The sequence below is a fragment of the Elephas maximus genome, chromosome 3 (assembly GCF_024166365.1).
Source record: "Elephas maximus indicus isolate mEleMax1 chromosome 3, mEleMax1 primary haplotype, whole genome shotgun sequence".
NCBI lineage: Eukaryota > Metazoa > Chordata > Mammalia > Proboscidea > Elephantidae > Elephas > Elephas maximus.
In genome coordinates, this window is record NC_064821.1 from 215057790 (window position 1) to 215082666 (window position 24877).

Here is a 24877-nt window from a genome sequence, read left to right on the forward strand (position 1 = left end):
TCCTAGGGAATTTTCATTCTCCTCTGACTAAACAAACAAAGTCCTAGTTTCTTAGCTCTACGTAATCTGCCCCAACTGCCATCCCCACTACTCCCTCGCATGTATCCCTTGTGCAAGCTGACTGGGACCAGTCCTCATTCTGCCATTATCTCTTATTCTTTCTTCTGTCTACCTCTTTGTTCATCATATTCCATCTGTGAAATACAGTGAAACCTGTGAGAGCCAGAACTCAACAGGACTGTCTTGTTTTCTGGGTCTTGCAAGTTTCCCACCTTTGACAGGTTCTCACAAGTCTTACCACTTTCCTATAGCTCATTTTAGTGGAAAATATTTGAGTTTTCCTTCTCTGACAGGTTTCTGCCTTGCACAGGTTGCAACTTTCACAGGTTTTACTGGATTTCATTCTCGTTGTCTTCTGGGCTCACCTCATATGCCACCTTCTCCAGGGAAGTCTTCTCTAATTACCACATCTATTTCTAGTTGCAGTCTAGTTAACTCTGACTCATGACGACTCCATGTGTGTCAGAGTAGAACTGTGCTCTTTAGGGTTTTCAGTGGCTGATTTTTTAGAAGTAGATCACCAGACTTTTCTTCAGAGGTGCCTCTGGATGGGCTCAAACCTCCAACTTTTTGGTTAGCAGTCAAAAGGGTTAACCGGTTACACCATTCAAGGACTCCAGTCACAACTAGAAGTGGTCTTTCCTTCTACCTTCCGATCCTCTAATGCCTTTTATAGCTTTCCTGTACCTTCTCCCATGTACATGTGTTATCTCCTAAGATTTTAATTCCCGGAAGCTTACATCTTCATTATCTCCTTAGAATTCAAGTGCTGTGTATGTAGTAGGCACTTATATGAAAGCATTATTTTAATAAGTGTTTTTTTTTTTAATAAGTGTGGTTAGGGCTAAATAAAATTTAACGGACAGACAGTAAGTTCTTACAAAACAATTTACCTATCTGAGTCATTTAAAAAATTTTTTTTTCCCCTAAAAAAAAAAAATCTGGAATCTTAAGAAAAACAAGTACCCACCTTTCATGATTTCATAAAGTACATCTTATTTCACAAAGTGGCAGTTTACCACCATTTAAGTAGTAGGGTAGGTGTTTAATATTGTAGACTAAATTGTAGGGAAATTGGTGGGTGACAGAATGAAAATAGTGAATATGAAACAAGAAAATATAAAGTCATCATTGTTTTATAGCTTACCAATTTTTTTTTATTATCTTGAACATAAAACTTGAATACTTAAAGGCCATAAATGTATATCTTTTAAAATGTGCTTTGATGAAATCACAGATGTGAACGCTACTCATCATCCTTGCATCAGAAGCTACCCGTGTCATAACTCTTGGCAATTTCCATATCTGTGGAGGTGATTCATTCGGTAGTTTGGCCTCTTAGTCTCCTGCCTCTTATCCTCCAACATTCTTGTCTTCCATCTGACCTCAGCCATGTTTATACCTTAAAACTGGTCATTACCGAAAACTGCAACCCTGTCCTTCCCCCAGGCTCCATAATTTCAATTTTAAGCATTCTGTCTCTTAACTTTCAGCTTACACCCTTCAACGTACAACTCTCAGTAATCATTTCATCCCACTAGGAGCTCTGATTCATTGATCTGCCTTTTCACTGTCTCCCCTCACCCAAGTCCTCACTTCTCTTCTTACCCAGATTAAATTTTTTTTGTCCATCATTGTCATCATTCCTTTGCATATACCCTCAACTCCCTTGGTCCTCTCTTGCTTTGTTGTATTCGGTCAGTAAACCCCCAGCCCTGATGGAATCCAGCTCTGTGTCGCATCTTCACCCGTGTAGGTACAGCGGCACATGGCGGGAGGAGAGCGCACAGCCGTGCCGGGTGACTTCTGACGTTCAGGGCCACTGGCCGCAGAAGTGCCCTGAATTCTACTCAGCAGTAATGTTACATTTTTTTTTTTAAAATAATACTGTGTTTTTGGTGAAAGTTTACACAGTTAATTAGGTTCCCATTTGACAATTTCTCTGCAGATTTTTCAGTGACATTAGTTACTTTTTTCACAGTGTGTCGACATCCTCTTTAATTGCATTCGGGGTGTTGTGTTTTCAGTACTCTGGTTTCCCGGCCCCCTTACCTTCTCATCTTTTCTCCAGAGTAAATGTTGACCTGTTGGTCTCATGTAGATGGCTTTTTAGTAGAGTACTGTACTTACTGGTAATATCCTTTGTTTTGTGTGCCAATATGTTATTTTGCTAAAAGATGACCTCAGGGAATAGTTTCAGTTCAGTGTTTAAAGATTATCTCAGGGCGATAGTCTCAGGGAGACCTCTGGTCTCAACTGGTCCAGTAAGTCTAGACTTTTTGAGAATTTGAGTTCTGTTCTGTGTTTTTCTCCCATTCTATCAGGATCCATCAATTGTGACCCTGATCAGAACAGTAGGTAGTGGTAGCCAGGCACCATCTAGTTCATCTGGTCTCAGGGTAGTTGAGGCCATGGCTAATACAGACTCTTAGTCCTTTAGACTAATTTCTTCTCTGAGATTTTGGTTTCCTGCTTACTCTATGCTCCTGCCAAGTAGAGACCGATAGTTGTATCACAGATGGCTGCTTGCAAGCTTTTAAGACCCCAGGAACTACTCAGTTCACTTGAATGGAGAACGTGAACTTTGTGAACCCTGTTATGCCAACTGACTGAGTTGTCCCATGAGACTAAGGTCCTAAGCCTTCAAACCTAGAAAACGAATCTTGCAAGGTGTTTGGTTATGTCTGAGAAGTATCTTTAGTTGTTTCTTCTATGAATATATGTGCCTGCACACCCATATCTATACTTATCATGCATATGTATAGATACTTCTATCTGTGCACACATACGTACACACCTAATCAAATTACATTTTCCTAATTCATTCCCTCTCCTAAAATGTATATTTCCTATATTTTCTCTTCTCAAATCCCAAATACTTCCTCTCCTATCATTACTCTCAGCTGATGATAATCTTCCTTCTGGACAACAGAAGCAGTCAAAAGAGAATTTCTAGAGGAAGCATTCTGGGGAAATAGAAATGCCCTGTGTCTTGTTAAAGTGATGATTACATGAATGTACACAAATGTATACATTTGAGAAAATCCATGGGACAGTGCACTTAAGCAAATGCATATTATAGTGTGTAAATTACATCTCAGTAGAAAATTAAAAAAAAAAAAAATAACAAATTTCCGTACGTTCCCCCATCTACCTGCAGCTGGGCCCAGGTTTGGATCCTAAAGATGAACATCTCATGCTCTTAGATAAGACCAACTCCTCTACTTATGCACTTGATTTCATCATTTCAGCAGTTGTAATTCTCTCTTCTTCTCCTTACTTCATCAGTTCTTTTCTTCGTTAGATCATTCATATCGGTATGTAGTCATGCTATTATTTCTCCCATTTAAAAAAAAAAAAAAAAAAACCCTCTCTTCATCCCATTTCACTCCCCAGTTACTACTCCATATCTCCTCTCCCCTTTACAGCAGAACTCCTCAAAATAGTTGTCTGTACTCACTTTATCCAGTTCTTCCTCTCCCATTCTTTTTTGAAACCACAATAATAAGACTTTTGCCCCATGACTCCTGTGAAACTACTCTTGTGAAGGGCATTAGTAACTATAGATCGTAAATCTAGAGGTCAGTTCTCAGTCTTCACCCTACTTGGCTTATCAGGAGCATTTGACATTGATGATAATTCCCCTGTCCTTGAACTTTTTCTTCGCATGTCTTCTAGGAAAGTGTTCTTCTGGATTTTTTCTTATCTTGCTGGCCATTCTTTCTCAGTCTTCTTTGCTCATCTCACCTCATTGCTTTGAGTCTTTAATGATGTGGTACTGCTGGGCCTCCTCTCCATTGTTTATATTCATTCCCTTGGTGATCTCATCCAACTCATAACTTTAAAAACTCTGTATATGTTACTGGCTTTCAAATTGTCATCTGCAGCATGGAAAACTCACCTGTACTGTAGACTCGTAGCCAGACATGTATTTGACTTCTTCACTGGGATATCTAATAGGCAACTCAAGCTTAACATATTCAAAACTAAAATCTTGGGGACTTGCCTTACCAAATGAACACTTACTCTAAAGTTATAATAATTAAGAGAGTGTAGTGTATATGTAAGAATAGACAAATAGTCCAGTAGAACTTAATAGAAAATCAAGAAACAAACCTACACATACATGGGAAATCTTATATATAAAAAAATATATATATATAATTTTTTTTTTTTTTTTAGAAGACATATAATTGGAGATTGGTAGGAAAAGAGGAGTGAAGAGGGTAAGGGAGGGGAGGAGAGGAGGCTACATACTATGTATGTTCCGTCATACGTAGTAATCTATATAGTAATGAAAATAAATGAGTTACAGCTACATGCATTAACATAGACAAATCTGAAAGAGAATGTTATTAAAAACTATAGAAAACAACAGAATCTTTAAATAAATTTTTGATTAATGGTTAACCACTGCATGGGGGTAGGGGAGGGATGCAATCAGGATGGGGTACACAGGGAACTTAAAAGTTATCGATATGAGTAAGGAGCCAACATAGTGCCTTAGACAGATGCACCATGCTATCCCTCTGCAGCAAAGACCTGAAAAACTAAGAAAAACAGATGCAAACATCAATCCTGGACCCCTGAGCATCAAAAGAAGGCATAAAAACTAGATCAAATGCTGAATGGAAGAAGAAACTGAAGGAAAACAGAAAAAGAGGAGAGATAAGGAGTGGAGGTACCTTGCCAAATAACATAGCACAGTGTGGCCATCTTGAAATACAGCCAGCAATGACCCTGGACAGGGAGTATGGAAGGGCAACTTCAGGGAGCTCCTAGTGGGAAACAGAGCACCTAGTAAGCAGAGAAACATACTTTCCCACCCCTCACCCTTCTGGTGAGTAGAATCAAGAACCCCGCTGCCATCCTCGCAGCCCTCACCACCAAGGTCCACAGTACGAGCCCACCGTCTGGACACATCCTGCCCCCTACCACTGCATGGCTTTTGTTCTTCCCCTCTTTTTTTTTCTTTTTGTCTTTCTTCCTTTTCTTTCTCATTCCCACCAAGCCACCTCGCCCTCCTTTCTGCTGGCTCTTGCTGCGCCTCCATTTTCTTTCTTTTCTTTCTACCCTCCTGCCTAGTCCTGTACACCACCTCCCCCCTTTCCAATGGCCTGTGCTATGCCACTGTGGCTAGAGAACTACTGGAGCACTGGGCTGTTGCCGCCCTGGGTCTACCCCACCCTACCTGCCAGCATATACCACATTGCCATTTTTTTCTTCCTGTTCTTTCTCCGCCCCCGCCCCCCCCGCCACCTAGCCCCATATGCTACTTTCTCCTCTCCTTAACCAGCCCCCACAGCACCACCATGGCTAGAGTGCCCCTAGCACTCAGACCTGATGCCTCACTGGACTTTACCACCCCCCCCACCACTCAACCAGCTGCTGAACAGTAAGAAGCGATCCCATACCACTCCCTGTCTCACGTTCCTGCCTATCTTACAAGGGATTGTGAAGGCTCCCATACCACTGGACCAACATCAGGAGGCAGAAAGTGCCTGCACAGACCGCCTTGGGCCATCTCCCCAAACCAGTGTGCAGTGAAAGTAGGCTCACCCTGTCTGCTGCTTCTCTGCCCACCTGGATAAGGTGTCGTGCCCACAGATGAGCAAACGGCAAAGCACACCCAACCCACTTGCCCTGACATAACAAAACAAACAGGACAGGACAAGTGAACATGCACTTAATAAATAAACAGTACCATAATGTCTCAGAGACAGCAGACAATATCAAAACATAAAAAGCAGGACAAGATGGTTCCAGCAATTGAATAAATAATAAATAACCAAAATAAAGAATCATATAACCTTCCGATAGAAAAAAAAGACATTGGAACTACCCGATATGGGATTCAAAAGACTAATATTTAAGGCTTTCCAAGAAATTAGGAAAGATATCAAGGAAAACACAGATAAAACCAAGGGAAAAAATAGACAAAATCATAGAAAACACAGACAAAACCAAGGAAAACATAGACAAAGTCATGGAAAACACAGACAAAGCGATAGAAGAATTCAGGAAAATACAAGAACAAACCTCAAAATAAATGAACAATTAGAATTCATACAAAACAACTAAAAATCTAAAAGATTAACAATAAAATTTCAGAAATGGACAACTCAAAAGAAGATTTTGTGTGCATATTTGAAATAATGAAAGACAGAATCAGTGAGATTGAAGATAAATGCATGGACACCACTTCGTTGAAGAAAAATCAGAGAAAAGGATGATGAAAAACAAAGAAAACCGAAGAATTATGTGGAACACAATCAAGAGCAAAAATCTCTGTGTAGTCAGAGTTCCAGAAGAAGGGAAGAAAATGGAAAACATAGTAAAGACATTAAATCTTTAATATCATGAAAGACGAAAACTGACCATCCAAGCTCAACAAACCCCATACAGGATAGACCAGAAAAGAAAGCCACCAAGACATACCATATTCACACTCGTCAAAACCAAAGACAAAGAAAGGATCCTGAGAGCAGCTCAAGAACAACAAAAAAATTACTTAAAAAGGAAAACAGTAACACTAAGCTCTGATTACTCAGCAGAAACTGTGCAGTGAAGAAGGCAATGGGATGACATATATAAAACCTTGAAAGAAAAAAACTGCCAACCAAGAATAATATATTCTGCAAAACTCTCCCTCAAATATAGTGGCAAAATTAGGAAACTTCCAGATACACAGAAATTAAGGAAATTTGTAAAAACCAAACCAAACTTAAAAGAAATATTAAAGGGAGTGCTTTGGTTAGAGAACCAAAAACTTGAGACAACAACCAGAGTCACAGAACAGCATCAGGCAGATGCCAACCTAGGTAAAGAACTCTTAAGAATAAAACAAAGCTAAAAGACTTAAGTCAAGGAAACAGGACGTCAGCCTGTAAATGACAATGTCAAAACAATAAATAATAAAAGGGGGATTAAATGGTGTAGGTATAGAACTTTCAAATGGAGAGAGAATCAAGAAAGAAAAGACTGGTTCATATTTAGGAAGATAAGGGTAAATTTCAAGATAACCACAAAGAAAGTTAGCCTACTTATCAAAATAAAAAAAGAAACACGTAAAGACAGTAAATGCAAAATTTAAAATAATGGGAGAAATGAAAATCCACAAACAAAAGAAACTCAGCACAGGAAACTAAGAAGAACAAAGAAAATGTCAGCACCAAAAAAAAAAAAAAAGGCATAAAAATATGGCAGCAATAAAGTCATACCTACCAATAGTCACACTTAATATAAATGGATTAAATGTAAAGAGACAGAGAGTGGCAGAATGGAGGAAAAAAAAACACAACCCGTAAATATGCTATCTACAAGAGAGATACCTTAGACAGAAAGATGTAAATATATTAAAAGTCAAAGGATGGAAAAAATTTATCAAGCAAATAGTAACCAAAAAAGACCAAAGAGTGGCAATACTAATCTCAGATAAAATAGATTTTAAAGTAAAATCCACTATAAAAAAAACAAGGAAGGACATTATATAATGATTAGATGGACAATCCACCAAGAAGACATAATCTGAATAAATATCTATGCACCCAACGACAGGGCTTCAAAATACATAAACTCTAATAACACTGAAAAAAGAAATAGTTCCACTATAATAGTGGGAGACTTTAACATGTCACTCTCGGTAAAGAATAGAACATCTAGAAAGAAACTCAACAAAAATAATATCAAAAGACCCAAATCAACCAACTTGACCTCACAGACATGTATAGAACACTCCACCCAACATCAGCAAAGTATACATTATTTTCCAATGCACATGGAGCATTCTCCAGAATAGGTCACATTTTAGACCTCAAAACAAACCTCTGTAAAATCCAGAACATCAAAATAACACAAAAAATTCTCCCTGATCACAATGCCATAAAAGTAGAAATCAATAACAGAAGGAGCAAGAAAAAAGTCAAATACATGGAAACTGAATAACACCTTATTTAAAAACAACTAGGTAATAGAAGAGATCATAGAGGGAACAAAAAATTCCCAGAATCAAATGAAAATGAAACCACATCATACCAAAAACTTTGGGACACAGAAAAGGCAGTGCTCAGAGGTCAGTTTATAGCAATAAATGTATACATCAAAAAACACAAATGGGCCAAAATTGAAACATTAGCTGTACAACTCAGACAAATAAAAAGAGAACAGCAAAAAAACACACAAGCACCATAAGAAAGGATATAGTAACGAGTAGAGCAGAAATAAATGAAATAGAGAACAGAAAAATGATAGAAAGGACCAATAGTACCAAAAGTTGGTCCTTTGAAAAGGTCAATAAAATCGACAAACCACTGGCCAAACTGACAAAAGAAAAACAGGACAGGAAGCAGATACCCAAATAAGAGATGAGATGGATAACATTACAACACACCCAACTGAAATAAAAAGAATCATAACAGAATACTGTGAAAAACTGTACTCCAACAAATTTGAGAACCTGAAGAAAATGGACAAATTTCTAGGAACGAACTACCTACCTGAACCAACACAAACTGAGATAGAAAATCTGAACAGACCCATAACAAAAGAAGAGATTGAAGAGGTAATTAAAAAAAAAAAAAACTCCTGACCAAAAAAAGCCTGGACCAGATGGCTTTACTGGAGAATTTATGTCATACATTCAGAGAATAGGTCACGCCAGTACTACTCACACTATTTCAGAGCGTGGAAAAGAAAGGAATACTCCCAAATTCGTTCTGTGAAGCTAGGATAACCCCGATACCAAAAGCCAGGCAAAGATGAACAAAAAGGAAAATTACAGACCAATATCTCTAATGAATATAGATGCAAAAATTCTCAACAAAATTCTTCCTAATAGAATTCAACATCATATCAAGAAATAATTCACCACAGCCACGTGGGATTCATACCAGGTATGCAAGGTTGATTCAAAATTAGAAAATCGACATAATCCACCACATAAATTAGAACAAAAGATTCACTTGATCATATCAATCAATGCAGAAAAGGCATTTCATGAAGTCCAACACCCATTCCTGATAAAAACTCTCACACCTGACCTCAGAACCTGCTATACAGCTACAGTAGTCAAAACAGCTTGGTACTGGTACAACAACAGACACATCGACCAATGGAACAGAATTGAGAACCCAGACCTAAAGCCATCCACCTATGGTCACCTGATCTTCAACAAAGGCCCAAAGTCCATTAAATGGGGAAAATATGATCTTTATTACAATTGGTGTTGGCAAAACTGGATGTCCCTTTGTAAAAAAATGAAACAGGACTCATACCTCACACCATATACCGTACACAAAAACTTATTCAAAATGGATCAAAGACCTAAATATAAAACCAGAAACTATAAAGATCCTAGAAGAAAACAAAGGGTCAACGCTAGAGGCCCTAATACACAGCATAAGTAGGAGACAAACCATAACTAATAATACACAAACACCAGAAGATAAGCTAGGTAACTGGGATCTTGGTAAAAATTAAACAAGGTCATCAAAAGACTTCACCAAAAGAGTAAAAAGAGAACCTACAGACAGGGAAAAAAATTTTGGCTGTGACAAATCTGATAAAGGTCTAATCTCTAAAATCTGCAGGAAAATCCAACGACTCTACAACAAAAAGACAAATAATCCAATTAAAAAATGGGCAAAGGATACGAACAGTCACTTCACCAAAAAAGACATTCAGGTGGCGAATAGACATATGAGGAAATGCTCTCAATCATTACCCATTAGAGAAATGCAAATCAGAACTACAGTGAGATACCATCTCACCCTGACACTACTAGCACTAATCCAAACAACAGGAAATAACAAATCTTCGAGAGGCTGCAGCGGTATTAGAACTCTTATGCACTGCTGATGGGAATGCAAAATGGTACAACTATTTTCAAAAACGATATGGTGCTTCCTTAAAACGCTAGAAATAGAAATACCATACAATTCAGCAACCCTACTGCTAGGAATATATTCTAGAGAAATAAGAGCCACGACACAAACAGACATATGCACACCCGTGTTCATTGCAGTGTTATTCACAATAGGAAAAAGATGGAAACAACCTAAATGCCTATCAACAAATGAATGGATAAATAAACTATGGTACATACACATAGTGGATCTGAGAAACATCTCACAACATGGATGAATCTGAGGATATTATGCTGAGTGAAATAAGTCAATCACAAAAGGACAAAAAGATTTATACACAGAAAGAAACAATCTTTTTTGGTTACTAAGGAGAGGATGGGTGGGGAGGGAAAAACACTAACTGAACAATACGTAAGTGGTAACTCTGGTGAGGGATAAGACAGTACACAGTACAGGTGAAGCCAGTACAGCTTGACCAAGGCAAGGTCATGAAAGCTTCATAGATGCATTAAAGCTACCTGAGGGACCAAATTATTGGGCTTAGGGCCGGGGACCATGGTCTTGGGGGACATCTAACTCAACTGACATAACATAATTTATACAGAAGATGTTCCGTATCCTACTACGGTGAGTAGCGTCTGGGATCTTAAAAGCTTGTGAGCGGCCATCTAAGATACTCCACTGATCCCACCCTGTCCGGAGCATGGGAGAATGAAGAAAACCAAAGACACATGGGAAAGATTAATCCAAAGGACTAATGGACCACAAGTACCACAGCTTCCTCCAGACTGAGTCCAGCACAACTAGTTGGTGCCCAACTACCACCACCAACTGCTCTGATAGGGTTCACAACAGAGGTTCTCAGACGGAGCTGGAGAAAAATGCAGAACAAAATTCTAACTCACAAAAATAGACCAGACTTACTGGTCTGACAGAGACTGGAGAAACCGCTAGAGTATGGCCCCCAGACACCCTTTCAGCTCAGTAATGAAGTCACTCCTGAGGTTCACCTTCAGCCAAAGATTAGACAGGCCTATAAAACAAAAGGAGACTAAATGGGCACTTAAGCCCAGGAGTAAGTACAGGAAGACAGGAGGAGACAGGAATGCTGGTAATGGGGAACCCTAAGTCGTGAAGATGAGAGTGTTGACATGTTGTGGGGTTGGCAGCTATCATAGTTATCTAGTGTGCTATACAGAAATACCACAAGTGGATGGCTTTAACAAAAAGAAGTTTATTCTCTCTCACAGTCCACTAAGCTAGAAGTCTGAATTTAGGGTGCCAGCTCCAGGTGAAGGATTTCTCTCTCTGTCGGCTCTGGTGGAATGTCTTTGTCATCAGTCTTCCCTTGGTCTGGGAGCATCTTAGCACAGGAACTTCAGGTCCAAAGGACAGGCTCTGCTCCCAGTGCTGCTTTCTTGGTGGTATGAGGTCCCCACGTCTCTCTGCTCCCTTCTCCCTTTTATATCTCAAAAGAGATTGGCTTAAGACACTAATCTTGTAGATCTCATCAATATAACTGCCACTAATCCACCTTATTAACATCATAGTGATAGGATTTATAACACATAGGAAAATTCCATCAAATGACAAAATGGTAGACAATTCACACAATACTGGGAATCATGGCCTAACCAAGTTAACACATATTTTGGGGGCACACAATTCAATCCATGACATTCCACCCTTTGGCCTTCAAAAATTTATGTCCTTTCCACATGTAAAACATATTCACCCCATCATATCATAGCAAAGGTCTTAAATCAACGTCAGGTCCAAAATCCAAAAAATTCTTCATCTGTGAAATATAGGACATAAGTTATCTGCTTCCAAAAGTACAATGGTGCAACAGGCAGGCACAAGCTAGACATTTCCATTACAAATAGGAGAAATTGGAGGGAAAGAAGGGACAACAGGCACCAAACAAGTCAGCAGAACACATTATGTTAGCCCTCAGGGCTTGAAAATAATCCTCTGTTCTCTGAGACAACTTACACAATGGCCCTGCCCTCCAGATTCTAGGTATTGGCCACATTCTCCGGATTCTGAATGGAGGCCCCTCAGCCCTGGGCTTCAGCTCCACCTTCCAGACCCACTGGGACAGCAACTGTACTCCCTCGGCTTTAGGCACACCATTCTCCTAGTCCAACTGGGTGGCATCTCCAACCTTAGAAACACCAGAGGCCGTGGCTCCATCCTTTGAAACCCCAGAGGTCGTGGCCATACCTTTTGAGACTGAGGCAGCTCAGCTTCCTGTGTTCCTTGGCCTCTTGGCCCTTGGCCTCATGCCTGCATCTGCTCTGCTGGGGCAAGTGTTTCACAGTTCTGTAGCTCCACTGATAAGTGCCTGGAGACATCCCACTCTGCCAGTAAACTTTGACCAGAAGGCACTCAGCTCTCTTGCTCCATGGGTCAGCAAGCCTAGCTCTACCAATAAGTTCCTGGAGGCATCCCACTCTGCCAGGAAGTCTCCTGTGCAAAGGCACTCCATTCTCTTGCTCCGTGGGTTGGCTCCAGCGCTGCCATGCACTAGTCTCCTGGTTCTGCTGCTGCCTGTCCTCTGCTGATGCCGGTCCTCTGCTGCTGCTTATCATCATCTGTGCCATCTCCGGTGTTTAACAGTTCTCCTCCCTTCCTTCTGAGTCCTCTATCCATTCACAGTTTCAAAACTGTTTCCACATTTTAGGTGTCTATTAGAGCAGCACCCCTCCCTTGGTACCAAATTCTGTCTTAGTCATCTAGTGCTGCTATGATAGAAATACCACAAGTATTTGGCTTTAACAAAGAGAAGTTTATTCTTTCAGAGTCCAGTAGACTAGATGTTTGAATTCAGGGTGCCGGCTTCAGGTGAAGGCTTTCTCTCTCTGTCAGCTCTGGTGGATGGTCCTTGTCATCAGTCTTCCCTTGATCTGGGAGCATCTCAGCACAGGAACCTCAGGTCCAAAGGATGAGCTCTGCTCCTGGTACAGCTTTCTTGGTGGTATGAGGTCCCTATGTCTCTCTGCTCACTTCTCTCTTTTATATCTCAAAAGAGATTGGCTTAAGACACAATCTAATCTTGTAGATCTCATCAGTATAACTGCCGCTAATCCATCTTATTAACATTATAGTAATAGGATTTACAACATATAGGAAAATCTCATCAAATAATAAAATGGTGGACAGTCACACAATACTGGGAATCAAGGCCTAACCAAGTTGGCACATGTTTTGGGGGGACACAGTTCAATCCATGGCAGCAACCGATGTCACAAAGCAATATGTGTATTAATTGTTTAATAAGAAACTAATTTACTCTGTATACCTTCGTCTGAAATACAATTAAAAAAGAACTCTCAGTAAAATAGGAATAGAAGGAAAATTTTTCAGCACAGTAAAGGGCATCTGTATAAAACCAACAGCCTACCTCAGTCTCAATGGAGAGGGGCTGAAAGCATTCCCCCTGAGAACGGGAACAAGATAAGGGTTTGCTTTATCAGCACTCCTATTTTAACATTGTGCTGGAAGTCCTAGCTAGAGCAATAAGCCAAGAAAAATAAACGGCATCCATATTGAAAAGAAGAAAGTAAAACTATCCCAATTTGCAGATGATATGGTCCTATAAATAGAAAACCCCGAAGATTCCACAAGAAAACTACCAGAACTAATAGAAAGATTCAGCAGAGTGGCAGGATACAAGATCAACATACAAAAATGAGTTGGATTCCTATACACCAACAAAAAGAACTTTGAAAAGGAAGTCAGGAAAACAATACCATACATAACAGCCACTGAAAAGATAAAATATTCAGGATAGCATAATGGTTAAGAGCTTGGCTGCTAGCCAAAAGGTTGGCAGTTCAAATCCACCAGCCACTCCTTGGAAACCCTATGAGGCAGTTCTACTCTGCCCTATAAGGTCGCTATGAGTCAGAAGTGACTTGACAGCAATGGGTTTTAAGTCTAACCAGGGATATAAAAGCATATACAATGAAAACTACAAAACATTACTGCAAGAAATCAAGACCTACTTAAACGGAACAACATAGAATGCTCATGGATAGGAAGACTCAATATTGTGAAAATGTCAATTCTACCCAAAGCAACCTACAGATATAATGAAATTCCAATCCAAATACCAACAGCATTTTTTTTTTAACAAGATGGAAAGAAAACCCTGATGGCGTAGTGGTTAAGAGCTACAGCTGCTAACCAAAGGGTCAGCAGTTCAAATCCACCAGGCACTCCTTGGAAACCCTATGAGGCAGTTCTACTCTGTCCTATAGGGTTGCTATGAGTTGGAATTGACTCGACAGCAATGGGTTTGGTTTTGGTTGGAAAAACTAATCACCAACTTTATATGGAAAGGAACAAGACTGCGGGCAAACAAAGCATTATTGAATTATTGCAGAAAAAGAACAAAGTAGGAGGCTGCACACTACCTGATCTCAGAACCTGCTACACAGCTAGAGGAGTCAGCACAGACTGGTACTGGTACAATGACAGACACAGTGACCAGTGGAACAGAATCAAGAACCCAGGTGTAAAGCTGTCCCCCGGTGGTCACCTGTTCTTTGACAAAGAACCAAAGTCCATTAAATGGGGAAAAGACAGTCTTTTTAACAAATGGTGCTGGCAAAACTGGATGTCCATTTGTACAAAAATGAAACAGGACCCATACCTCACAGCATACACAAAAACTAACCCAAAATGGATCAAAAACCTAAATATGAAACCTAAAATGATAAAGGTCATGAAAGAAAAAATAAGGATAATGCTAGGGGCCCTAATACATGGCATGTATAGAATAGACACCATAGCTAACAGTGTACAAATACCAGAAGAGAAACTAGATAACTGAGAACTCCTAAAAATTAAACACTTAAGCTCATCAAAAGATTTCAGCAAAAGAGCAGAAAGAGAACCTATAGATTGGGAAAAATTTTTTTGCTATGACAAATCCGACAAGGGTCTTATCTCTAAAATCTATAGAATACTTCAACACCTTAACAACAAAAAGACAAATAATCCAATCGAAAAATGGGCAAAGGATATGAACAGACCCTTCACCCAAAGAAGACATTCAGGCGACTGACAGACACATGAGGAAATGCTTGTGATCATTACCCATTAGAGAAATGCAAATCAAAACTACAGTGAGATAGTATCTCATCTCGACCTTATTGGCACTAATCAAAAAACAAAAGAAAATAACAAATGTTGGAGGTTGAGGGGACATTGGAACTCTGATGTACTACTGGTGGGAATGTAAAAGGGTACAACCACTATGGAAAATATGATGCCTCCTTAAAAACCTAGAAATAGAAATACCATACAATCCAGCAATCCCACTCCTAGGAATATATCCTAGAGAAATAAGAGCCATCACACGAATAGACATATGCACACACGTGTTCACTGCAGCATTAGTCACAGTAGCCAAAAGGTGGAAACAACCTAAGTGCCCATCAACAGATGGATGAATGAATGAATGGATAAACCAACTCTGTAACATATGTACGATGGAATACTAGGTAATGATGACTCTGAGAAACATCTTACAACATAGATGAATTTGGAGGGCATTATGCTGAGTGACGTAAGTCAATCACAAAAGGACAAATATTGTATGAGAACACTATTATAAAAACTCAAGAAAAGGTTTACACACAGAAGGAAACAATCCTTGGTGGTTACTAGGGAGGGGAGGGAAAATCACTAACTAGGTAGTAGACACGTGGTAACTTTGGCGAAGGGAAAGACAACACATAATAAAGGGGACGTCAGCACAGCTTGACTCAGACAAAATCATGGAAGCTTCCTTGACACATCCAGATACCATGAGGGACCGAGTTACTGGGGCTGAGGGATGAGGAACATGGTCTCGGGGAACATCGTAGGTCAACTGGTATAACATAGCTCATAAAGAAAATGTTCTGTATCCTTCTTGTGTGAGTAGTGCCTTGCGTCTTAAACGCTTGTAAGCAGCCATCAAAGATATACCTATGTGTCCCATCCCGTCTGGATGGAGCAAAGGAGAATGAAGAAAACCAAAAGACACAGGGAAAATACCAGTCCAAATGACTAACGAACCACTGTATTGTGCCCAGCTACCACCATGGACCACTCTGACAGGGATCACAATAGAGGGTTCTGGACAGAGAGGGAGAAAAATATAGAGCTAAACTCAAATTCACAAAAAAAGACCAGACTTACTGGTCTGACAGCAAGTGGAGGAATCCCTGAGGCTATGGCCCCTGAATTCCCTTCTAACTCAGAACCGAAGCCACTCCCAAAGTTCACCTTTCAGCCAAAGACTAGAGAAGCCTATAAAACCAACAACACCACATGTGGGGAATGTGCTCCTTAGTTCAGTCAAGTATACAAGGCCAAATGGGCAACACCTGCCCAAAAGCAAAGACAAAAGGGCAGGAAGGGACAGGGAAACTGGATGAATGGGCATGGGGAAGCTGAGGTGGAAAGGGGTGAGTGGTGACAGTGTCAGAACAATTTGCGTATACATTGTTGAATGAGGAACTAATTTGCACTGTAAACTTTCACATAAAGCACAATAAAAAAAAGTTATTGGTAATATTTTAATTCAGCTTAATAGTAGATTCATTTTTTGGTTATTCTTTAATACACTCATATAGCCTTTGGAATAGGTGATATATTTCTTAATTGAAATAGGATTTTTTTTTTTAATTACAAGAAAAGAAAGACTATTAAGTAGGCCATTAATACTCACTCATCTTCAATTTTTTTAACTCCGTGGTTCTTTTATGCAGGACTTTGTGAGTTATTTGTAACTATTTTTTCCCCTGAAGTGAATGTGTACTAAGCTGATACAACTATAATATTTTTGAAAACCTTTTGTAATTAGTACTCCATCAAACTGGCTCATAAATCCAGGTGTTAGGATCTATCTTTATAAGATACAGGTGTTTCACAGCGGTGACCTGGCTTCATATTTTGTGTGACTCCCATCATCTGTTTGCCCTCTGACAGCGATTACACTGGGCTTCACATGGGGCCACAGAGAAAGCCTGACAAGTAAAATGAAATTTTCCAGTGCTGGAAGTTTTTATGCGTCCATGCTACCTTTGAGGAAGATGAGCACCATCAACATTTCCATACATTTTATGAATTAAATAATACAGTGTTGCATACAGCTGGTGGATTTTCTTACTGGGACCATATGACTGACTTGGATCTATATGTTTGTATTTAATAGGAAATTGCCCGGCATTTACGCCCTGGAACCCTCAGAGCAATCTTTGGTAAAACGAAGATCCAGAATGCTGTTCACTGTACTGATCTACCTGAGGACGGTCTGCTAGAGGTGAGTCAGAAGGGTGAACGTGCTGTTCATGTTTCAAGCTCTCCTAGGTGATCTCAGCAGTTCTCCGGTGTAGAAAGCCTCTTAATATTCTCGAACTACACTGTCACTTAGTGGTCTGACAACTTCACGGTACAACTTTTAAAGACCAAATTGGTAGACAACTTTGTAGAATGATTTTTATAACTGTATTTTTGCCAAAGAATTAAGATATTTTTTGTGACTAGCATATATTATGGTTTAAAAATCATTTTAAAAGGAAAAAACTGTAGCACTAAATAAATCACATGAAATTTGTTTTTAAATCAGGTGGGAACACCATTACCCTAAGTTGGTTGTCACGGGAATACTCCACTGAAAAACAGGAAACCCGTTATGCAGTGTGATAGCATTGCAAGTAATAGCTACCTTTTACTGATACTTTTTATGTACCAGGCTCTGCCATATTAAATGTTTTGTGGAAATTATTTCTTTTAATCCCCATAGCAACACTAACAGGCTGGTATTATTACATCTATTTTTTTAAAAAAATGAAGTTGAAACACAGAAAGGTTAAATAACGTCCCCATATCAAATAGCTTATAAGGTAGAGAGCCATATTTTGACCCCTCATTTATTTAATTAACATTAAAATAAGAAACAATGAAAAAATTCTTATACAAGTGAAAATTGGTCTGATTTTGGGTTAAGCATTTCCAAGCCAAAAGTAAAGAACGAAATCTTAGAGTTTGATATTTTTAACTTCTAACAGTTTTGAAAAAAATTTTTATGTCAAAAGGAACTGAATGAAATTAAAAGACAAATGATAAATTTGAGTAATTATAATATAAATGGCAGAAAAAATATTGATATCCTTAATACATAATTATTTTAGTATTTTTTTTTTGTACTGATTTTTGCCTTTGAAGTCGTACATAGAGAACCTTCCCCAACATTTTGCTTTTGTTTTCTTAAAAGGAAATGTTCAGTCCACCCAGAATTTGTTTGATATAAAGCGTGAGGTACGGACCTGCCCAGCTGTCTCATTGTTTACTAAGCCCTCTCATCCTTTCGTTATTGTCTCACACTGTGGAACACTTACATACATTCATGCCTCTTTCTCACCTTTCAGCTGTATTTCATTGCTCTGTACCAGCAAAATAGTTATTATTGTAATTTGTAGATAGTTCATAAAAATTTCCTTGGTTTTTCCCTTGAATTTATTTCTTCAAATTAACTTTATATGAATTTTATTCCACCCACAAAATGCAGATGGGACCTTGGCTGACAGTATGTTTATAAATTAACGTGGGGTGATGTCCATATAGTACTGGGTCTCTCCAGCTGCATACGTGGTGTACCTCTCCTTTTACGCAAGCAGTAGCGTTTCTTCTTTTCTTTCTTAATATGGGCCTTGGACATAGCCTGTTCTGTGTATTGCCATCGGGATTATGTTGCTTTAAAGAATGACTTTATTAGCTCCATTAAGATTCTCTACTATAATCCAAAATGTTAACCCACTAAAGTCTTATCTAAGCTGTGTGCCCTGGTGTGAAATTTAGACACACTTGTGAAATATAAAAATGTAACAAACTTTATTTTTTGATGATCAAAAGGATTAAATATTTGTTTTTAAATTGTAATAATCTTATAAATATTCCCTGTACCTTCTGATAGTTTTGGAGCAGTAGACTAGATTTGAAACAGACACTGTTACTTCAGTGAAACTGAAATATCAGCTGTAACATCGGTGCCCGTTAAAATGCCTTATCCAGGGTATGCCTGTCATTTCCTTGGACGATTTGGAACAGCTTGCTTCCTGTCTGCATTTTTAAAAGCCATTTGTTCAGGGGTTAAAATCTGTCTGCCCTAACAGCACGTGGCAATGTAGTGCCTGGACATAAGATATGCCATTCATTAAGGAAACATCATTTAGATGTAGGGTGACCATAAAATGTATTGCCCAAATCCAGGATCCTTTTGAAAGGCAGCTCTAATCAGACAGGATTCGGGATAACAGGCATAAATCAGAAGTGTCACAAGCAGACTGGTATGTATGACCACCCTTTTTATATGGTAAAAACGGAAAGACAGAAACACTCTACTTGATCTTTTCCTAATATGATGTTTACTGAGCTATTTATTTTTGCCAGCTGTGTGGAGCTCAGGAAGTATGGTTTTAACTTACGTTTGTCATTATTTTATTAATTCTTTTTTTTAATGAAAAGAGAATTTATTTGCTGACGTAAAGGAAAGTCTTTTGGCTTCAGGTATAGCTTGATCCAGGAACTCAAATGATGTCATCAGAGCTCTCTCCCTCTTTTTTTTTTCTTTAATTATAATAATTTATTATGTTTTTGTGTTTTTACACAGCAAATTCAGTTCCCATTTAACAATTTCTATACATATTGTTCACTGACATTGGCTACATTTTTCAGTGTGTCAGCATTCTCATAACATCCATTCTGATTGTTCAGTTTCCATTCATCTGGCTTCCCTTCCCCTCCCTCCCTTTACTTTCTCATCTTTGCTTTAGGCTAAATGTTGACAATTTGGTCTCATATAGATGATTTTTTAAAGGAGCACAGCACTCATGGGTGATATTGCTTATTTTATGAGCCAATCTGTTATTTATCTGAAAGGCGACCTCCTGATGTGGTTTCAGTACAAAGTTTAAAGGGTATCTCAGGGCAGTAGTCATGGGGGTTCCTCTAGTCTCTAACAGTCCAGTAAGTCTGGCCTTTTTTTAAGAATTTGAGTTTTCTACATTTTTCTGCCGTTCTATCTGGGACCATCTATTGTGTCCCTGGTCAGAATGGTAAGTAGTGGTAACTGGGCACCACCTAGTTCTTCTGGACTCAGGATAGATGAGGTAGTGGTTTGTGTAAGCTGTTAGTCCTATAGACTAGTTTCTTTAAGTCTTTGGTTTCCATCTTTCTGTTTTGCTCCATACAAGTAGAGACCAATAGTTGTATCTCAGATGGCTCCTCACAAGCTTTTAAGACCCAAGATGCTGTTCACCATATTAGGATGTAGAACAAAGTTTATGAACTATGTTATTCTAATGATGGAGCTGTCCCACGAGACTGTGGTCCTAAGCCTTCAAACCAGTAAACCAATCCCACGAGGTATTTGGTTATGTCATGGACCTATCTGTAACTGTGCTGCCTGTGTGCTTTATTATATATATGTATATATATGCAGCACGTACATACAGGAGGTGTGGTCACATGCTGGTTAAGAGCTTGGCTAACCAAAAAAAAAAGTTCCACAGTTTGAATCCTGCAGCTGCTCCTTGGAAACCGTATTGGGCAGCTCTACTCTGTCCTACAGGGTCACTATGAGTTGGAATTGACATGACAACAACAGGTTTAGTTTTTGCTTTTTACACACATACATGTATATACACATGCCTACAGGTATGCCTATACCTGTACCCATATATACACACATACGCCTTCCTGTGCACAAATATGCATACATATCTACCTGTGTGACCATGCCCACGTATACACACATACGCCTTCCTGTGCACATGTATGCATGCATTTCTACTTGTGTGACCACACCCGCATATACACACATACGCCTTCCTATGCACATATATGCATACATATCTACCTGTTTGACCACGCCCACATATACACACATATGCCTTCCTGTGCACATATATGCATACATATCTACCTGTGTAACCACACCCACATATACACACATATACCTTCCTGTGCACATATATGCATACATTTCTACTTGTGTGACCACACCCACGTATACACACATATGCCTTCCTGTGCACATATATGCATACATATCTACCTCTGTGACCACGCCCACGTATACACACATATGCCTTCCTGTGCACATATATACATACATTTCTACTTGTGTGACCACACCCACATATACACACATATGCCTTCCTGTGCACATATATGCATACATATCTACCTCTGTGACCACGCCCACGTATACACACATATGCCTTCCTGTGCACATATATGCGTACATATCTACTTGTGTGACCACACCCACATATACACACATTCGCCTTCCTGTGCACATATATGCGTACATATCTACCTGTGTGACCATGCCCATGTATACACACATACACCTTCCTGTGCACATATATGATACATATCTACCTGTGTGACGACACACGTGTATTTTGGTTGTTATTTCTGTTGCAAAATTGCACATTCCTGTAACTGCAAAGAATCATAGAGTGTGTTTTACTTGCTGACACTGTGATAGAGTTTCAAAATCAAACGACATTTTCCCTTTTCTCATGGAGCGCACAATAAATTTTAGAGCTCAGAGATCTTAGCAGGAATATGGAATATCTGATTTCTTTGGACTCTGCCAATTGTGACACAGTCACTTTTGTGGTTATAGAAAAAAATGACTGTATGTACACTGCGACACGTTCTAGATGTTATACTGCCAATGTTCCCTGATACTCTGTCAGTTGTAACTACAGCGATCTTAGACTTATGTTTTAAATAAATTAGTGATAGAAAAATACTCAGCTTAACTAGTAATCGAAGTTCTCTACTACTGGCAATGAATATTAAGGTAATGCCCATTGGTGGTAAAGATGCAATGAAATGGATACCCTCATATTGTTGGTGACAGGTAGGTGGCAACATGGATTGAAAACCATGGGGTTTTTCATAGAATTTGTCTCAAAATTTTATTTAGAATCTAGCCAGGAAAGGAGGGTGCCAGAAAGGCTACAAAATAGAAAATTATCTGCATAGATGTTCATTTGAAGAGTATTTGTGATAATGGGAAATAATGTATGTGTCTGAAGTTTTATTGGTGTTCCCTCAACTGAAAAACCTTCTCTGACACTGAACGTCTGAATTAGGGGTCCATCTGTGTGTTCTCATAGCCCTTTGCTTCTCTCTACCACGTTAGTAGGAGCCCTGGTGGCACAGTGCTTAAGCACTCAGCTGCTAACCAAAAGGTCAGCAGTTCAAACCCCACCAGCCACTCCGTGGGAGAAAGATGTGGCAGTCTGTGTCCGTAAAGACTTACAGCCTTCTACTGTGTCCCGTAGGGTCGCTATGAGTCAGAATCGGCTCAATTGTGATGGGTTTGGGTTTTTTTTGTTTTTGTTTTTTTTTTTTTTTGACCACGTTAGTGCAGTCGAGAGCCAAAATACCTGTGTACTTCTAGGCAAGCTATCCATCTGTGCCCAGGGTACCTCATTCTGTAAAATGAAGGAAATAGCAGTGCCTGGGCTGTAGGAGTCCCTGGGTGGTGGAAACAGTTAAGTGCTTGGCTATTATCTAAAATGTTAGCAGTTCAAATCCACCCCAGAGGCACCTTGGAAGAAAGGTCTGGCCATCTACTTGTGCAGGGTCACAGCCCCTGAAAACCCTGTGGGAGTAGCTCTCCGCTGAAGCACAGCTCCGGTTTGCTTTTTATTGATGTTATAGGATAGCACAGTGCCTAGCACAGAATGATTGCTCAATAAATGATAGCAGTTCTATTATTTTTATAACACATTGTCTGTTTGCTTGTATATTTTCCCCTCGAGACTGCAAGTACCCACAGGGAAGAGATTCTGTCTTGCCTAGCACATAAAAGCTCTCCAACAAATGACTGAAGCATGTAACTTCTTTTCTTCAGTGATAATGAAGACGCTATAGCAGTGGTTTCCTAACCAAGGTTCCGTGTTAGAATCGCTGAGGCAGTTTTTAAAAACCAATGCCCCCGTCAATACCCAAAGAGTCTGATTTTTCCTTGGAAAGTATTCCTAACTTATAGAAGAGTGGCAGGTACAGTACAAAACCCTTTTTGTTTTCTGAGCGTTTGAGTTAATGCTCAAATTGCCAGCATGATGCCCCGCACTCCTGGCAATTTTAGTATTTTTAACATAAAAGAATGCTTTCCTACATAACCACAGTAGAAGTCTCCAAATGAGGAAATGAACATTGAGACATGACTGCCAGACCCAGGCGGGCTTCACAGTTTCCTTTAATAACAGAAGGAGCCAGGTCAGAATCACGACTGCCTTTCGTTGTCTCCTGAGTCTCTTTCAATCTAGAGCAGTTCCTCGGTTTTTCCTTGCCTTTGTAACCTTGACAACTTCGAGGCTAACAGGCAGAGGTTCTAATTGAGTTGATTCATTTATCCCTTTGTTCTCTCCTGTAACTCCCACAAGATACTGGCGAATTCCTTTTGCTGTGTGACCTATATTGCTCATACCCAATGTTATTTTTGGTTCCCCATTTTCCATGAAAATGTGTGATACCTTTTTGATTATGTGACTCAGCCTTAGGCTTCCATTCACCTGTGTCACTGGCAACACTTTTTTTTTTTTAATTTTTATTGTGCTTTAAGTGAAAGTTTACAAATCAAGTCAGTCTGTCACATATAAGCTTATATGCACCTTACTCCATACTCCCATTTTCTCTCCCCCTAATGAGTCAGCCCGCTCCCTCCTTCCAGTCTCTCCTTTCATGACCGTTTTGCCAGTTTCTAACCCTCTCTACCCTCCCATCTCCCCTCCAGACAGGAGATGCCAACACAATCTCAAGTGTCCACCTGATATAATTAGCTCACTCTTCATCAGCATCTCTCTCCTACCCACTGTCCAGTCCCTTCCATGTCTGATGAGTTGTCTTCGGGAATGGTTCCTGTCCTGGGCCAACAGAAGGTTCGGGGACCATGACCGCCGGGATTCTTCTAGTCTCAGTCAGACCATTAAGTTTGGTCTTTTTATGAGAATTTGGGGTCTGCATCCCACTGTTCTCCTGCTCCCTCAGGGGTTCTCTGTTGTGCTCCCTGTCAGGGCAGTCATCGGTTGTAGCTGGGCACCATCTAGTTCTTCTGGTCTCAGGATGCTGTAAGTCTCTGGTTCATGTGACCCTTTCTGTCTCTTGGGCTCATAGTTGTCATGTGACCTTGGTGTTCTTTATTCTCTTTTGATCCAGATGGGTTGAGACCAATTGATGCATCTTAGATGGCCGCTTGTTAGCATTTAAGACCCCAGACGCCATACTTCAAAGTGGGATGCAGAATGTTTTCATAATAGAATTTATTTTGCCAATTTACTTAGAAGTCCCCTTAAGCGATAGTCCCTAAACCCCCACCCTTGCTCTGCTGACCTTCAAAGCATTCAGTTTATCCCAGAAACTTCTTTGCTTTTGGTCCAGTCCAGTTGAGCTGACCTTCCATGTATTGAGTATTGTCCTTCCCTTCACCTAAAGTAGTTCTTATCTACTAACTAATCAGTAAATAACCCTCTCCCACCCTCCCTCCCTTCCCCCTCCTCCCTCCTCGTAACCACAAAAGAATGTGTTCTTCTCAGTTTATACTCTTTCTCAAGGTCCTATAATAGTGGTCTTATACAATATTTGTCTTTTTGCATCTGACTAATTTCACTCAGCATAATACCTTCCAGGTTCCTCCATGTTATGAAATGCTTCATAGATTCGTCACTGTTCTTTATCAATGCGTAGTATTCCATGGTGTGAATATACCATAATTTATTTAACCATTCATCCGTTGATGGACACCTTGGTTGCTTCCAGCTTTTTGCTATTGTAAACAGAGCTGCGATAAAGATGGGTGTGCATATATCTGTTCGTGTAAAGGCTCTTATTTCTCTAGGGTATATTCCGAGGAGTGGGATTTCTGGGTT

At 39.6% G+C, this 24877-nt stretch overlaps 1 protein-coding gene across 10 annotated transcripts in view; it reads left to right on the plus strand.

Moving 5' to 3' along the window:
• Nucleotides 1-24877, plus strand: part of NME7 (NME/NM23 family member 7) — a 498467-nt gene that overhangs the window by 274827 nt on the left and 198763 nt on the right. For all 10 annotated transcript variants that reach the window (XR_007516892.1, XM_049881289.1, XM_049881287.1 and 7 more), the window contains one exon: nucleotides 17137-17244. Coding sequence is in view for 9 of the 10 variants with exons in the window: in XM_049881289.1 (XP_049737246.1) it covers nucleotides 17137-17244 (108 nt within the window). In the remaining variant the exon portion in view is untranslated. The remainder of the gene's footprint in view (nucleotides 1-17136; nucleotides 17245-24877) is intronic.